The sequence below is a fragment of the Anser cygnoides genome, chromosome 3, assembly GCF_040182565.1.
Source record: "Anser cygnoides isolate HZ-2024a breed goose chromosome 3, Taihu_goose_T2T_genome, whole genome shotgun sequence".
Classification (NCBI taxonomy): domain Eukaryota; kingdom Metazoa; phylum Chordata; class Aves; order Anseriformes; family Anatidae; genus Anser; species Anser cygnoides.
In genome coordinates, this window is record NC_089875.1 from 49,520,539 (window position 1) to 49,539,197 (window position 18,659).

At 36.6% G+C, this 18,659-nt stretch overlaps 1 protein-coding gene across 3 annotated transcripts in view; it reads left to right on the top strand.

Moving 5' to 3' along the window:
* The window catches only part of PRKN (parkin RBR E3 ubiquitin protein ligase), a 758,965-nt gene that overhangs the window by 346,759 nt on the left and 393,547 nt on the right, over nt 1-18,659 (top strand). For all 3 annotated transcript variants that reach the window (XM_048067874.2, XM_066994150.1, XM_013186798.3), the window contains one exon: nt 5,544-5,627. In XM_048067874.2, the coding sequence (XP_047923831.1) occupies nt 5,544-5,627 (84 nt within the window). The remainder of the gene's footprint in view (nt 1-5,543; nt 5,628-18,659) is intronic.

Genomic DNA, 18,659 nt, shown 5'->3' on the forward strand with positions numbered 1-18,659 from the left:
CTGAGGGGGCACCATATAAGAGTTAACTCTTCAAATACTCTCATTTAGACAGGTTAATAACCATTATTTTGCAGAAGAGTCTGAGTGCTTGCATTAAATTTAGCACTCTTTCAGTGACTTATATGCTGATTCTAAACCCTCTCAAGTACCTGGAATTTCTTACATTCTTTTAAAAATCCTTCTGCATTAATACTTGTCCCTTGGTTGGGTCATTTGCTCAACATTTTAATGATTTATGTCTCTCATGTAGGTATTAGCAGGTACAAAGATGTGTTTTAATGATATTCTGCTGCATATTGTTCACTAGGGGAGAATATAAAGCAGGGAAAATACAAAGCATTAAATACATGGATAGTTTTCAGCCTTTTAAATGATTCAAAGTCTTTGATGAATCACTGGATTCTATTGCTGACCTCTGTTTCTGACCTTTCCCTGACTTCACAGGTCAACAGTTCAGTCAGTAACTGCATTTTGAGTAATTTGTCATTTGAGATCTCTAAAACTACTTCTCTTCACAGAGGTTTTTTTAAGTGATCATTGTATTGTAGAACCATAAATGAATTTCAGCCAAAATCAGATCTTGGCCACTGGATGGAAAGTACACTGGGAATACAGCGTACTGTCTACTCTGCAGTCCACCAGTACAGTATGCTGGTGGATGTACACAGGCTTCCAGTACTTCCCTTGTACTTGGGGAAAACCACCTCAATCCTCCCTGTTCTTCATATACTGTACAGGAGCTTCAGTTGAAATTTGATTTGCTGTTTTGTTATTGTTGTTTCTGGCTTGTTTGTTTGTTTTTTCCACCTCAAAAAAGGAAAGAACAACTACCACATTTCCAAAGCATAAAAATTCCCATACCCCCTTGTATGGTAAATATTCAACTGTATTTGGCATTACTGTTTCTTAATTTGATGATATAGTGGTGTTCTTCCTATTTATATTTATTCAGTCATTTTCCTGTCTTATATACCAGAAAATGTCTGCTCTGGTACGTTCTTTTTAATGTGTAGCTTTTCTCTGTGGCTGCCTACAAGAGGGGCAGTTGCTTTAACCTGGCAATCAGAAGGCTTTGTTCTTCTCACAGTGTGTTCTTGATTAATGTAAACTAATAATTACAAACACTGCAGCACATGGTGTTACAACAACACAAGTGATTGGCTGGTCTGCAGTTGACAGGCTTTTCTTAGACTAGAGAAAGAGCAACACAAAAATTGCATTTTAAAGTGCTTATCTCACCAGAATTCCTAATTTTATTCTGGCACAATTATAGCAATGACATTTAGTAGTGCTGTTGCTAAAGAAACATTAATGCTTTGAATTCACAGTGTTTTTCAAGGACATGTCTTTTTTGCTGATTTTTGAAGGTGGAAAACTAAAATTCCCAAACACGCTAAATCTTTTAGAAGTGTATTACATTATCATTAATATTAAAGTATGACCATGAAAGAAGCCCAAGCATATATCTGGGAAAGAAGAATTGCTCTTATTACAAATCTGGAAAGTAATGCATTGATTTGGGGGGATATTTGTTTTAATTTATTTTACATGTATATAATATATATGCATATAATGTATTATGAATGTATTACATATATATATTGTATACATATTGTATTTCTCCCACTTCTCACAATCAGGCACAAAGGAAAGATATTTTGTCTGTCCCTCTTAGGCTTTTGCTGCTTGATCAATCTGTCCTTAAGAACTTGTGTGAAAACAAAGTGCTTTTGAGTTGCAGCTAAGTCTAGGTAATGTTATCAGAAGAGCTGAGTGCATCTGACTTTCTTCTGTGTCCATTGCTATAATTAATGCAAAGAAATGGTGGATATGGTGCTTTTTTTACTGTATGAGGAGAAATAAGGAAGTTGTAAGCTATGGTTTGAGTGAACAGCTAAGTAGCTGCTGATTGTGTGGAACTGTGCTGCTAGTTCATTCTCCTTTCGAACAGAGAGCTGCTTCTTGTGAAGACTACTCCTGTGTGCATGAGAAGTGTCTAAAGGAAGTTACTGCAGAGCGTGAGATGGTTAAGTTCACACCATGCCGTGTAGCATGCTAGCTTTCCCTTGTAGATGGGACCTTAGGAAAGTGACCACAAAACTCACATCCTATTGTAGTTACTGTTAGTAACTAAAAGGATATTGCTGTATTAAATGTATTTGTATCTGATCCCACACTACTTGTAGATGCTGAACTCAAACGAGTGACTATTACACGAGTTCTTTTCTGTTCTGGTTTCTGTAAGGATGATTTCTTGATTATATTTTGCAAATCAGCTGCTGGTTTCTCATACTACTGTGGTATAATCAATATAGTCACACACTTGAATCAATTTGATATAGGCACTTTTCTGGAATATCAGCCTTACAAATGATCTTCTGTACATGTTCGTTTTTTGTTTAAGAATTACTATGCCGCCTTAGATTTTTCTCATTATGGACGCAGACCTGAGAACTACTGAATACTTGGGAAGCTTTCTTCTGAAATAAGTCTAGTGTAGATAAAGGATTAATAACTGTAAAAAGTCTGGCTCGAAATACTTTCTACTTTTGCAATCAACTAATCAGTACCATAGCTGGTAACATATATCTGCAGAATTGCTTCTACTCCTGAGACTTAAATTTTCTTATTGTGTAGCAATCTTGTGACTTTTTTGTGTATATTGGCATAACACCATTGACTTTGAAAGTCTCGTATCAATCATGCAGATGAAAGTAGAATAAAGGGTTAATAAAGAGGGATGAAGTAATGGGAAGATTTTCTGATCCTGTTAATAAAATCAACAGTAAAGGTGTTGGTGCTTCAGGGTCTGTGTATTTTTAAAATAATTTTATAAAGCACCCTTCCTTCTTGCCACTTCTTTCTAGTACCCTTTTCTGGAGTGCATAAATTACATGAGGATTATCCAGAGAGATACAAACATACTATAGTAGGGGAAAATACCTGTTTTAATAAATGCATACTAACAAACATGAATATGAAGGTAGAAGGATAAATGGTAAAGAAATGTTAACTTGTTAGTCGTCTTTGTCCTTGACAAGTCAGTGAGAAACACAGTATTCTTATGGAATAAAATTATATGCCTGAGAAAGAAAAATATAAGACTCCCATTAGTAGCCACTTGACCAGATGATGATAGTCTAACATGCTGAGAAAATCAAAAGCTTAGAAGTGCATGAAAAAAAATGATAGTGGGCTATTTCAATTGCTTCCATATAAATTAGGTAACTATTGTGTCAGGCTGTGTTCCCAAGAGTAACCTTTTATGTGCTGTCAGGCTCTCTTATGGACAGAACCTGCAAGAGAAGGTAATGCAGCAGACCTTATTTATAATATCAATAACAAAGATCTGTTCCTTAACAGTGACCATAATATATTTATGTTCAGAATCTTCCTGGAATCTGAGAAAGCTACTGGTATTATGCTTAGTTTAAAAAAAGGAAGCTACTTAAAATAAGGAAACTTGTTGAGAAGGAGCAGCTAAAAAGAGTTAAGTATTCTAGGAGGTATGGGCACAATGCTAGAATCAAAGGTTATGTGCACAGAAATTTAAGGAGAACTGAAAGGAAGCTTGCGTGACTAAATCGTAGGGTTAAAGAAAAAAGGAAGGGAGGTTATTGGAATCAAAGGGGCATCTTTCAGAAAGATTATGAGTAATTACAGAAGTAAAAAAAAAAAAAGGCACCTTAAATATAAGACTGCAATTATGCAGTTGGAAAAAAAAGTTATAAGTTGCAAACAACAGAAAAACTATTACTTAGTCCTTTTAAAGTACAACAGGAGCAGAAAGTGAGACCAACATATGATTGCTATACAAGAGAGACATTCAAAGAGGATTAGTTATTTAGCTTGTTCATCCATGGAGGAAACTGGGCCAGTACCCTTTAGAAAGCCCTCTAGAGATTTGGCACAGGGCTTATCTGAAATATGAGCGTTGGTAAGAATGCCTTATGGAGCAAACGAAAGGACGAAGTGTAGTCAGAATTAGTGCTTGAGTTCTGAAGGACTCGGTATGAAATAGCAAAACTTGGAACAGAGTTCACAACCTCTCTCACAAAATCATTCTGATTCCATAAGACTGGAAGGTGCATGATGTCACTGGTCTTTAAAATAAAGGAGGAGAAAAGTTTCAGGACAAATCCAGCAAGTCTGGGCTGTAAAGTCTGAAGCCCGTTCTGAATGAAATAGAAAATATTCTAAAGTGAAGAATCAATGAATGGGTAAATATACCATATCAGGGAAAACTTAGGGCTTTTTTAAGGGTTGGTCATGACTTTACAGCATTCCTCTTGAGAGTTCTCTGATGTATAAGAAACTGTGTGGATGAGGGAAATCCAAGTATGTTGTAATAACTATTCTAAAAGACATTCGTATAGTTCCATAATTATTGGCTTTAAGGAGACTAAACTGCCATAAGATTCTTGCCCAGAAGGCAACTTACTGAAAGGAGAGAGACGATGACTACTTCTCACAGGGGAGGTTGGTGACCAATGGTATTCTTCAATGGTCTATGCAGAAACCAATACTGTTCATGATATTTATTAAGTGGCTCGAATGAAATGGTGTATTGTATGGTGATGATGTTTTTCCATAATAAATAGTTAGTAGAACAAAAAATGATGGCTGACTGAAGACATGCTGAAAGATGCTTAGGATACTCAATTACTCGTCAGTGAAGTAGCAGATGAAATTAAATGCATGTTAATATTAAGTGATATACACTGAGAAAGTAAACACAGATTTTTACATAAACATGATGAATTTTTGAGGTAATTGTTACCATTCAGGAATGATATCTAGGAGCTATGGCAGTTAATTCCACTGAAACACTACTGAAGTGTTTAGTAAAGGTCAGCAAAGTCAATCATGTTATAATGATTATTAGGAAAGAAATGAAAAATTCAGAAATTCTTTCTTCCCATTCACTGCTCAAGGACATACGTAAATTTTGAATATTTTGTGATGTTTTGGTTCCAAACGCTCTGAGTATTCAGAGTAATACATATTTTAATTATTGATACTGTCTTAGTTATTTTACACGTTTTGTGTTTTCTTTGTTTTATCGTGTCCTTAGGAGTGAACGGTTACTTAAACAGCAAATATAGAAAAAATACTTAACTTATTTTGTGCTCCAGTATTTCTAACTGTGAATTCAATTTTCAACTCTTTTTTTCCTTTTTGCCCTCAGTCAGCTGTAGACCAACAGTGTTGAACCAGAAGATGAATCTTTGTAGCCTTTTAATCATAATGGAGTTAGTCTCAGTCTTAAATTGAGAAAACACACTTACTGTTTGCCTCCTGTTCATGACATTGAACTTGGAATGGAGGAACTATATACGTTAATTATTGAGCTTTACTTATGGATATTACCATGTAATTTGATTGTACTTTTTCAGCATTGATTTAACAAAACTGTTTAGCAAAACTCTTAAAAAAAAAAAAAAAAAGATGTGGGAGTAGAAGGAGAGAGGAACAAAACCAACTTTTATGCATTTACATATTAAGTAGATTAAAACCTTTGTATGCTCTGTTTTCCTTTGAAGGGCCCATCTTGCTGGGATGATGTGCTGATTCCAAACAGAATAACAGGTGTTTGCCAGTCCCAAACGTGCAACGGAACTATTGCGGTAATATATTTTCATGTTTCCCCAAGTACTTAACGAAAATAATCGTTTGTATCAATTCTAAACATATTAGGATTGTGGAAATTAATGTAAATTAATGCGCAGGGTGCAGTTCAGAAGAGTTGTGTAGCATCAGATAATACACATCTCCAGTTCCTCCAGGAGAACTTGGTCAGTTGTTGCATAGGATGAAGGAGGAAATTTTGATTGCTTTTACTGAAGCAGAGCTCTTAAATATTCAAGTATGCATACGTGAAATGCAGAGTGTAATACTTAAATAAAAGTGTTGTAAATGTTTTATCATTTTCTACATAGTAATGCCCTGAAAGCTTCAGATTTCATCTTGCAAATCAGGTATTTCATGTCAGATTTTCCGGCTTTGTTCACAGAAGCTGATTCTTTACACTGCTTGCTACTTTGTGACCTGTCACATGGTTATGGTTGTTTAAGTGTTTCTCAGAGTGATATCAATGGAAAACCTGAGTAAGAAGCAGCACGGGCATCTCAAGCTCTTAAGAATGAGGACTTTTGTTTTTAAAAGTGTATATTTGTATATGTTTTCACGTGTTAGATACCGTTCAACACTATGAAAGAGGTCTTGGAAATGCTTCTTTTTCAGGAAAAAGTTTAATTTGTTTTGTTACTTCTGGATGCTGCTTTCAAAGACAGATTGGGATGTCATTAGTGCCAGTTCTCCAGAGGCATTCACCTGCTCTAGTGTAGTCATCTCTTTGTCTTCCCTAGCAAGGCAGTTGTGAAGTGGTGCATCCATGCAGTTCCATAGGCCTGCTTGGCTGCAGGTGGTGTCAGGAAGAATTTTATCTAGCTTTAGGCACCACGCAGTTGTTTTAAAATAACGGGATTTATTGTTTTCTCCATGCACAGCTAGCAGAAACAGAGTTCTTGCTGCTTTGGGCTTCTGCTTCACAGTGTGCTCCTTGTGGTAGTGGCTCAACTGCACTCTCTAAACTGGAAGGTATTAGACATGCTATTCTGTGCATTGCCATTATTGGCCTCTGTCAGGTGTGTGTGTGTGTAAAAACAAAACAAAAAACCCTCTGGGCAGACTAGCTATAGTCTGCTTATCATTATACTTCAGGAACTGTTCTGGTTGTAAGAGGGTTGACTTCCATTCCCTCACAGAATCTCTTTTTTCTTTTTTTTTTTTAAGAAGCAGGAAATGGAGTAATATACCATCATAGATCTGTCACAACAAACAAACAAAAAAACCATCAAACTAAAATCTTAACTGGCTAATGTTGTGGCAAATAACCAGTTCCCAGTCAACTAAGTCCCATGATTCCCATTGCTCTTAATACCTCTAGCAAGTTGCTGGCTTGGCAAAGCTAAGGATGAATGTTATCTTCCAGTAAGGCATTACTGAAGAACAAAAATCAGGAGGCAGCCTAATTTAGGCAGACATGTTGCACAGATCACCCTAACTACAGGTATGACACTGTAATCAAAGGAACAGCATGTTTCTATATTTCTAATTTGAAGCACTTTTCCTCTCAGCTGCAAAGCACTCCATCCAGTGGCATTCCATCCTAACAAGACTAGGATGTGAGAATAATCCCGCTTTTTATGATTTGAACAAGAATTGCCAGAAATTCTAGTCAAGTCTAGTCTAGTTGATTCTAGTCAAGAAAACTCATTTAATAGTTAGCCAGATTCACTTATCTACTGATCATATGTATCCCTGCACCAGATCTTCGCTTTAGAAATCTTTTGAGATCCTCTAAGCCCCTGAAGAGTGTGTGCGTGGTTTTTTTTTTTGGCTTTTTTTTTTTTCAGCCTCTGTCACTGTGAAAATGCTTCTCTGCTTCCTGGGAAATAATTCCATTCCAAAGACTTAAATCACTGAGCTTTTTTTTTTGTCTTTCCCAGTGTTGGAAACAATAGAGGCTCTACAGCCCTGTCTCCAAGGATTTGTCACTCTTTCCTGCTCTGGTAAAACAGTCTAATGATCCAACGATGCCTATTTCCAAAACTTTTCCTATCTGAAGTCATTGTGACTTCATGTCATCCATTTGTCCCCACACAATGAAGATTACTGTAGTTGTGGAACACTCAAGTCACTTTTATAACAAACTTGAAATACGTGGATTAAAATATGGAGATGTTGACATTAAATGTACCACAGTGAATCAGCTGAAATGAGGATAAACTTTGAGTCTTTCAAGCTGTTTCCAAGTTGTTCTCAAGCACGTTTAGATGTGGCAAAATGTTGTGCTTTTGGTAGTTGTCTCAACACTTGCAGCCACTGAATGTATTTGTGCAGGTAGACACTTACTCTACAGAATGGAACAGAAGTGTTCCAGGCTGTTTGTTTTCAATTTTTTTCTTCCTTATAATTCTTTGTGTACTTTGAATAGGAACACCCAAAATTTATGGAAATGGGCATTATTTGAAGTTGCAAATATTTCTCTCACATGAGCCCAATTTAGGTACAAATCAAATAGCTTTAATTTTTTTTTTTGCTACTTACCTAGATAGCCAAAGGTTGCTTTGTTCAATGCAGAACAGCATTGGGTTCAAGACCCATAAAAGTGTATGAAGACTTTTAGTAAAGGAAGGAATAACTAGGTCTCTGTTCTTGTCAGCTACTGTATTCTTAAGCTAGAAACATTCCCAAACCATTCATAACCAACAAGTGAAGATAACTGCTGCGTTTAAAGAAAGGAATCTCATAATTAAGTTCCTGTTTTCTTTCTTAAAGTCAAATTAATTCTTCTTGCGAATGCAGTTCTCCTTTTTAGTGCAAGGGTGATCCAATGGTGTATTTGAAACACTGATTCAAGGTTTTCCAATACTTAAATATTTGTAAGGTTTCTCAAATGATTTTAGGATTATTTTGTACAAGTTTTTTTGTCCAAATCAATGCTGAAATTGCTGAAAATGAAAATCATACTAGATCTTTCCAAGAAGACAAAAAGGAAAAACGACTTTAAAAATAGTACTATGACAGAAAACGTAAGTACAGTGTACTATACCTCAGGGTTAGAATTAAAATGTCTTTTTTCTAAGAACATTATAAATTATCAGTAACTCAGGGAAGTAGACAAGTGAGCTATTTCTCAATAAATTGCAAGTTTGAATTTGAGTGCTTTGGAGCTATCTTGGTTTTGTTTTTTGTTTTCAGTGTAATGTTAATAATTAGAACATATGCTTGCTGCTGAATAAATACAGCTGTCACGTAGCTGAACAAAAATTCTAGATACTGTACGTTAATTTAAATTTTAGCTGTTACTCTGAGGGTCTGGTGTTTATTTCTTTTTGGGGAAAAGGGAATTTCTGATATACTTTTGGTGAATTCAGGTTTCTCTACAAGCAATCTGATAATATTTGATAATAAATCTTCTTCAATTGGTAAATAGCTTCCTTACTCAAATAAAAAAGTACTGAGTAAGTGTTCTTATTAAGCTTATACCTGTGCAGTTGTCTGAAATACTTGATGAACACATTCTGTTTATCGTGTAATGAAGTGTATTTCTAATTGTGGAGAGGCTGTTTCTGTGTATTTAAAAATGCTATTTTTTTCTGTCTCTAACCTTAGGCTTACATTATTCAAAAGCCATCAAGAACCACAGAAATGATACAGCTTTCCCCATAGGTAGTTAGAAACAGAGCTGTAAGACTGCTCTGTAAACCTCTGTAGTAATTCTTTCATAGGAATTGGCTCTACATCGCCCCCCCCTCAAGTGAACATGTATCGGTCACAAAAAGACACTGCTGGCTCTACAAAGCACAAAATACAGCAAACTGTTTTGAATTTTAGAAAACTAGAAAAAACATTACTCTTCTGTATGTGCTCCTGAGATTCTCACTTAATGTGCAGAAAGAGTTTCTGTGTACCTTAAAGTCTCAGAAACAATAGTGGAAGGGTTAAACAGAACTATAATTCACATACAGTTTAAGTTATTGTGCATAAGGAAAAATGAAAATGACTTTAATGGAAATATAAATGTACTTCTATCCAAGTTTGATATCTGCCTCACAGCTGATATAATGATGATTTTATAGTTCTGATGAAGGCTGCATCAACTGTCTGTGATCATGAAAATGGAATAGCATTTTTCTTTCTTTTCTAGTCCTCAAAATATATGTTCCATTTCAGCAAAGTGTTTCTCAAAGAAGCAATAGGACTTCTGTGAACTTACTGAAGCCTCTCTAAATATTGGGTTTCCTTAAATATCACTATACTGTTCAAATTGAACTTTTTTGCTATGGATACAGTAGGTTGCTATATTTATTTTCTAGCTTGATCACTATTTTTTGCCTTTTTTAATAAATGTTCAGTATTCATTATACATGTTTTAAACAGTCAGATTCCACTATACAGCAGGCTCACTATGTATGTTTGGGGCAAGAAGTTTGCAGTAGGAAGCATGTTATATTTTTACCCTGTTTAACTTTAGTTGTTTTCCCATGTTTCTCCTGTGTGATTTGAATATTGCATTTATTTTTTTTATTGGAATCTTTAAGGATTTCTCATGAATATTTGTCCTTGTCCTGCATGTTTACAGTCACTAGGCCCAAGCCTGAGGACAGAAATATCATTTAATGCCTGTTCCACAGGGAGTCTGTGATTGTCTGGAATATACTGGACTACAAAGTCACGGAAACAGTGTTCAGCCTGGATGATTTAAACACACAGTTTACCAAATGCTGTTTCTTTCAAGCATCCAAAGCTGTTCTCAAACATCACTGCATGAAACATGCTTCATTTTTTCATCTCATTTGCTTTGATCAGTTCAGATCCCAGTTTCATTTGAGAATAGAAATAATTTTCTGTAGCAGTTAGTGTATCAAGAGTAAAGTAGTAAATTTAATGATATTATCAAAATGTGAATATAGTAAGCTAAAGAACTATGATCTCATTATAGTAAGTCTCTGATACATTGCTATATTATTCATTAATTCTTCCTTGTGTGCAGTGAAATAGTTATTTGGGAAAGGAGCTATCTCTGTCTGTCCTTGGAACCATTAGAATATTTCCAACTCACATAAATAAAATTACTTGGTAATTTTAAAAATTCTGAGATATATTTGGCATTAAGAAAACTCTTGACTTCATTCTTTGGATTTTTTCTACTTCACTGCTGTCCATGTTAGTTTGTCTTATGCATTAAAGATTAGTCCAGATATCACATGCTTTAAAAACACATTCACAGTGTGGTGGAACAGGAGTGCTAATTAAAGTACCAGATGAGAGTTCTTTAAAGACAACCTAGTATATGTGGAGTAAGATTATGACAGCTTCTTTCCCTATCCTTGAAAAGGGAATGATTCAAATTTCATACTGGACAATCTTCAGTTTTTCTTATTTCCCAGAGACTCTGAGGCCATTGCTTTTATTACTTAGGAACTTTTATATTCTTTTATACCCTGTAGTATGACATCTGTGCAAGTAAAAGGAATAAAGCTTAAATGCAAGTGAATGTTAGTTCAAAGTTAAGTTACAAATAAACTAGACTCATCAGTGTAACCTACTTTCCGATTTTGTGACATAAGAAGGGGACAGCTAACAAATGGGCAAATAACTGCAGAGAATTTTCTGAATTAAACTATTTCCTTCAGAAACCTATCCATTAATTGAATTAAAGACAAAATTGATATGTTTTAATCGCTAAATTATCATGTTAAACACATCTAATGCTTTTGCTTGATTTGTGATTCTCTTGCATAACAAAATAAGCTTCTAAATTTTTTGTGAGGCATGTCTTTGAAAGTCTATTTAACTGAGCATAACAATGGACAAAATCAGTTCGACCTTTCTAAGTCTATAACCACCATTTATGTACAGATTTCTTACCATAACTAGAATAATTACAGAGCAAATGTACTACTCAATCATTAATTTTTATATCATAAATTATTCAAGCCAGTTACTTGACTTTAATTTTTACTAGAAAAATGTAAGAATCCACATGCACAACTGAAACATTCAACAACTTACAGTATATTAAGACAGATCTAGCGTTGATGTAAAATGACCTCTTTGAAATGTTTGTGAGCTTTCTAATCAATCACAACAGTGTATGTATCATTCTCACAACACATCTGTAACAATACAGCAGCAAGCCAGGACATACTTGCTTTAAATTACTCAAATTGAGTAATTTGAGCTGTACAAGCGATTTTTTAGTATGCCATGGCTTTGATCCTCCAGAAACTTTTATAGACATGTTAGCACTTGTTTCAGAAGTTTAGAAGTTAGAATGTATGGAAAGACATTATGTTGCTTCACTTTATTCTTTATTTACATGGTGAACAGTTCTGCCCCAAAGCCTAATTTTACAGGGCAATCTGCATTTCATTTTTAATTTCTGGTTCTGTGTAACTGTTTGGTAATCCAGAATTGCTGAGGTATAAAATATGAAGCTGAAAGGTGCGGTAGGGGAATCCTTTGCACCACAGAAACTTCAAATTATTTAGTTGTCATGCATGTATGGGAGATAAGTGGTCTGTAGATATAAAAGCAGAAGGAACGTTTAGATCATTTCATCCAACCTACTGCGTAACATGAGTTGTGTGTTGATGCCTGTAGACTAAAGTTCAGCTATACCTCGTACTTTATCTGAATATTCTGAGACGTAATTTAATATAAAAAAGCATATTTTTTCCGTCCTTAATCATAAGTTTAGCTATTTGCATCACTTTGAGCAGTTTTCAACATACGTAGTAAACTTCATGCCTCAGAACCAGTCACACACAGATGCCATCAGTGCCAACTACAGACATGTTACAGTCTACTTGCTTGTGTAGATATAAGCAGTTTTATTAGGCAATTTAACCATGATGTTACCTTGAGGGTTTCAGTTTTTACAGTTACCTACCAAAAACCTCAGTCCTTTCAAATTACTACCTCCCTGGATAGAGTCCTTCCTCTTGCATGTATGGCCCTTGTCTCTGAAGGTGCAATTTTATTTTTGGCTGGTTTAAATTGACTTATGTGGCTTATCTCAGCTGAACAAGCTGTCCATAGGGTTTTGTCAGTTACTTGCACTTTTCATTATTTTCCACTACCCTAGACTTCTGGTCTTCTGAAAAACTGAATAATTACTTTTTCTACCAGAAAGTTAACAAGTGTTTTAAATAGTATAGGGCTAGGAGATGATCACTGCAAGACCACCTTGAAAAACACTATTTGATGACTTACTGTGCAAAATTACATTTTGAAACATCAGTTAAATCCATCTAACATTGATCTATCATTGTTCTAGTTCTGTAATCAAAATGTCAGAGGTCTGTATCAAATGCCACAGAAATCTGTGTAAATCGCAACGTTGCTATTATGTTGTTCTGCTAAACTTGTAATCTCATAAAAATGTCAGATCAGTCTGATGGTGTCTCGTTACCATAAGCCCTTGTTGATTGACATTAATTACACATCCTTTATTAAAAAGTACCAAATTTATTATATCTGGGGCTGGTGTCAGGTTTACATGCCTATAATTACCTAGATTACCTCATATAAATCTGCCCTAGATTATGATGTGGTTTTGTTCCTGTAAAGTCATCCTTATAAAACTCTAAGTGCTGTTTTTGTTTATATTTTACTTCACCACCAGTGTGATTTCTAAGTGTATGTTGGTGGTGTGGGGAAACAGCAAATAAAATAGCAGACTTAGAGTAGCCTATCAAGGTGCTGTAATTAAATTACAGTATTTTTTTTGCTAGACCTTTAAATTAATGTACTTAGCATTCTTACCTGTACTTGCTATTATCTCAAACGCTTGAATAGTGAAGAAACAAACAAGGGAGTTGACTTTTTTTTATATATATTTAAAGGTCCATGATATGTTGTAGAGTTCTTTACATTGTAGTTGCAGATTATTTCAACTCAATTTTAACTTCCCAGTTACCTATTTAGGAAACTATAATTAGATCTTTGTTTTGCAGATATTCTCAAAGTAACCTCATTCTGGAGTCGATCAATGTTTCATTTATAAAGAAATTCTGTTATTCCATTATTTACAGCAGAAAAATCAATGATAGGTGAAGAACTGAATTATAAAATAGAATTAATTCTATACGAAGACAGAAAAAATGAATTATTTATCTTGGGGAGAAAACTAAAGGCTTTTATTATTAAGATCTATCCTCATCTTAAAAAAAAATAATATATATTCACTCTTTCCCAGTAGAAATACATTATATTCCACAGTATGTTGGACACTTTATGAGTCACAGAAAAGTATCAAAGCCTACCATCAGCAAACATCACAAGTATGATTTAGATCAATTGGTTACATATTGCACAAAAATTGTTCTTTTAAAGTATTTTTAAGAAGCTATAATTTTTAAACAATGTATAATTTTGTGGATCATAAAAAACGTAAAGCTGAGGTCAGGCCAGGCCCTTGGATCTGTTCTTCAGTTTTCTCAATATCACCCATGAAGAATTCCTTACTGTTTTTGTAAGCTGAAATTACGTAGACATTCTGGCAAACCCAAAGGAGCTTGTGTATTTGTACTATGTATTGAATGGTTTCAGGAGGTTTAGTTCATCTTTCCTCTGTTGCAATCCTCAGTATTTATATGAGGAAATGTCACAGTTTTGTAGAAGATCAAACAAACTATCTTGAAGATTATAATGCCTTCAAACAAATTCTTTGCTCTTTGATGTTCTTCTTAAGTTGTTTACTCTGCTGCTGAAGGGGGAGGGGGGGGACACCTTCGTTGCTCATTACTTTTTGCATCTCCAGAAAACCTTGTCTGAAAACATGAGCATTAATTGTGCTTTCAGAGATTTTTTTTCCAGTGTCTAATTTTGTCTTTTGTGAACAATTACTTTGCATCATCATTCTCAGCTGCTATGTTTTGTTGGTCTTTTGAAATAGCCTTTAGAAAATAGGCAGCTCTTCTGAGCACAGCTTCACATCTCCTTCAATTAGAGCTCTTGAAAATGTTTTCAAACAGTATAGATGCCTCATCATTTTTGAGGCAGTTTCAGGTGAGCTGAAGATCTGTCCTGTAAAAGGAATTGTTGAGAGTTTTGCAAGACCAATATCTTAGATTACCAAGTCAACAGCTTTTCTGTTGCGATGCCCTTGGATTTGTTGAAATAGCAGTTAATGTCTTATAAATGATCATTTTATATCCTTCTTGAGACAGTATCAAGGGCTCAATTTTATGGAAAGTGAGCAGAGCCATCATGCGACCAAATTCTGCATCATTCTCAGCCTCTGTAATTCCATTGCCGATGCTGAAAGCGAGATAGTATCAGCAAGTCGAAACTGAATGGAAATGCCCCTTTCATACTTCTGAGATTTTACTTTTAGAAATGTCTGAAAAACATGTTGATGATGCACTGCAGTGAGGAACTCTCTATCCATGCTGTGGTAGCTGTCATAAAGAAGTGACAACAGTAATGTTGCTTCACTGTCCCAAGTTTGTAACATCCTTTTTTTGGCCTGATTGTGCCTGCTTCCAGTTGTTACAAGGTTCAAAACAACCACAGGGAGATTCTTTGTTGCACAGTGCACGCTTACCCTGTGGAAGTCTTTACCATGATGCATTGCGGAAGTTACAATGGTGTGGTGGTTTTACTCAGGCGGGCGGCCGAGCTCCACCACAACTGTTCTCTCACTCCCCCTCCTCAAAGAGGAATGGGGAGAAAATATGATGAAAAGGGCTCAAGGGTTGAGATAAGGACGAGGAGATCGCGCAGTAATTATCGTGACGGGCAAAACAGACTCAGCATAGGGAGATAGGTAATAAATCTTACTATTACTAACGAGCTAGAGAAGTGAGAAGCAAAGGAAAGAAACCAAAAGCACCTTTCCCCACATCCACCCTCCTCCCCCCGAGTGGCGCGGGGGAATGGGGGTTATGGTCAGTCTGTAGCGCTGCTTCTCCGCCGCTCCTTCTCGGTCACTCTCGTCCCCTGTGCTGTGGGGTCCCTCCCACGGGACGCAGTCCTTGCTGAACTGATCCGGCGTGGGCTGCCCACAGGCAGCAGCTCTTCAAGAACTGCTCCAGATATGGGTCCGTACCACGGGGTCCATCCCTCAGGAGCGAACTGCTCCAACCCGGGTCCCCCACGGGCAGCAGCTCCTGCCAGGTCACCTGCTCCTGCGTGGTCTCCTCTCCATGGGCTGCAGGTCCGGCCCGGAATCTGCTCCGGCAGGGGTCTTCCACAGGCCGCAGCCTCCGTTGGTGCAGGTCCACCTGCTCCACCGTGGTCTCCTCCACGGGCTGCAGCGTGGAACCCTGCTCCACCGTGGTCTCCTCCACGGGCTGCAGGGGGACAGCCTGCTTCACCATGGTCCTCACCACAGGCCGGAGGGGACTTCTGCTCCGGCGCCTGGAGCACCTCTCCCCCTCCTTCTTCACTGACCTTGGCGCCTGCAAGGCTGTTCCTCACTCCTCTCTCCCAGCTGCTGTGTGGCGCAGCATATTTTTTTTTCCTTGTCTTAAATATGCTCTCACAGAGGTGCAAAACAACATCGCTTATTGGCTTGGCTCTGGTCAGCAGTGGGGCCCTTACCAAACATGGGGCAGCTTCTAGATCCTTCTCACAGAAGCCACCCCTATGGCCCCCTTGTTACCAAAATCTCGCCATGTAAACCCAACGCAAATGAATTCAAAGAGTGACAAAGACTTAGAAGAGAAATCCATTGGGAACCATTAAACACTAAGATACCTATTCTGTGTTAGGAAGTCTGAGTTGCAAGTTGCTGGAGATTGGGAATGTACTTTAGGGTGATACCATGTTAGGTTTGCCCTGTGCATGTGTGTGGTGTGTTTTTTTTAATTATAAATGCGTACTCTAGGCATCTACTGTTAGCTTGCTATTTGAGACAAGGTATTGGCTAGATAGGCTGGTGTATGCTTTATGTGACCATTCCTGAAATAGCCAGATGTTACCAGAACAGGTAATGTAAAGAAGCCAGATATGATTAGACTGAGATAAAAAGCATAAATATGACAAAGTATTTATTGCAAACTATATAACAGCTCAAGTTTTCCAGTTTACACAGGGGATGGGAGTGTGCACAGTCATAGTTATACCTAGCTAAATATAAAAGGGAAGCACACTCCAAATTCAGTATATCATATTCTTATACCTGACATAAATGTGAGAAGGTGTGCGATTCCTGCTGGCACGTGTTATTGCTATAATATAGTCCTGTGCCTAGTAGTGAGAGCAGTGTTATGGTTGTCCTATTTATGTTGTATGTTGCTCTACAGGTCATTCCTCTTTATTATTTGGAGGTGATTTTACTGTTCAGGTATTTGATCTGCTAAAGTTTTAGAAAAATTGCAGACATTCAGGGTCCTAAACAAACTGGGAAGCAGTAAGTGAAACTATGAATTAAATGCTGTTATATTTAAATGTGGTTATATTGAAAATGGAAATATACTCAAGAAGGTATGGTATAATCGGTTCCAAACCTTAATGTTGTGCCTACTCAAGTTTGTTTCACAAATCAGACCCAATTTTTTTTCAAATACGTAATGTTTGATACTTTTTTTTTCTTTGTGTGCAATGTCTAGTGTGTTCAGGGGTAGTTCTTTGTCATGTAGTGAAGTTCAGTAATGCTTTCAGTGAGTCTTTTGTTGCTTGTTGCACATGACATAAACGATATGCTACTGTCAGCAACTGTGGCAAGTTCATACTGATGACTGAAACTTTGGATTTCCTTTCAAGCAAGCGACATTCTTCCAATCATCTATATGCAATCAAACTGAATGAAGGTGATTTTGTCTGGGTGCAGTGTAGTTATATAGGAGTCTCTCCTCAAAAAGTGTCAGGCAGTATTTGTACGAAAGAGCATGCTTTCTTCATTCATATCTGGCAAGTACTGTTACTGAGCATTTAATAACTGTCATTTTGCAGGCTAGCGTACTGTGTGATATATTCCGTTAGATCTAAAATCTGCTGTAAAATTTACCTTGGCACAAAGTCTGTTTTCCACCTATGGATGAAGTGTTTGAGTTTTTCCACTGTGCTACTTGAAGGCGTATGAGCAAAGTAACTACAATTAAGAATTGTTCATAAAAGCCATCCATACTTACACTGGTGCCAGGAGATGAAGAGAGGACCTGAGAGCCCCTTCTAGGGAAACAGGCTTCAACCTTTTGATGCCCAAAGCTCCGTCTCCTGCTGCTGCCCCACCATTGCAACATCAGAATTGACACAGAAGTATTCAAGTTGCATCAGTTAGTTTTGTTTTCCTTTGCTTTAGAGAAAAGCCACATGCTTCTCCTGCCTTTGTAGTAACTACTTAAAAGTAACTTCTCACTAAACGCCACTGTTAAAATGGCATTAGAAGGTGTAATTGTGCATATCTCATTTCAAAACAAAAATATCAGTGCCCTATAAATTCGAGGTTGTAAAGTTAAGGGGAAAAATAACAATACTCACTGAATCAAACAGATTGATTCATGGAAGCTTTATCTTAAACACTGCTACAAAATAGTGCCTAGCTTGCAGGATCACTAACCTGTCAATAAGGATTTGCTGCAATGACTTAATTCTTATGATTCACAGGTTTTGCTAGAGCATTTGTATAGATGGAATTCTGTAAGAATCTTTTTCAGCTGATTTTCCTAGCTTTAGAGAAATCTGACCTAATAAGTTTGTGCAGTTGAATTAAACTTAGATTTCTAAGTAAAGGTAGAAGTCACAGTTATTCTTTGAAAATGTTTAGAAATATGCAAATTATGTGAATAAGAGAGGAACTACTGAAAAAAATTGGGTCCACATTAAAGAACAACAACAAAGCAACCCCAAAATCAAATGCAAGTGGCAACAATTAGAACCTCTTAAACAAATGACCTACATACGCTAGCATAATATTTGCTGCTACATTTGAAGTAATGTTGTTTTCCATAACTCTACATGTTTGTTTTTTTGTTAACAACTGTATGACGTCACGCATCAGACATTGAGTTCACTTTGAATATATTTAGCCTCTTGGAATGTGCTTCTTGAGGACCTGTTTTTCATTTTCTTATTTAGAGAACTTCTGTGATTGGGGGAGGCTTATAATAAGCAATGCAGGTTACCTAGGAGATAGTATA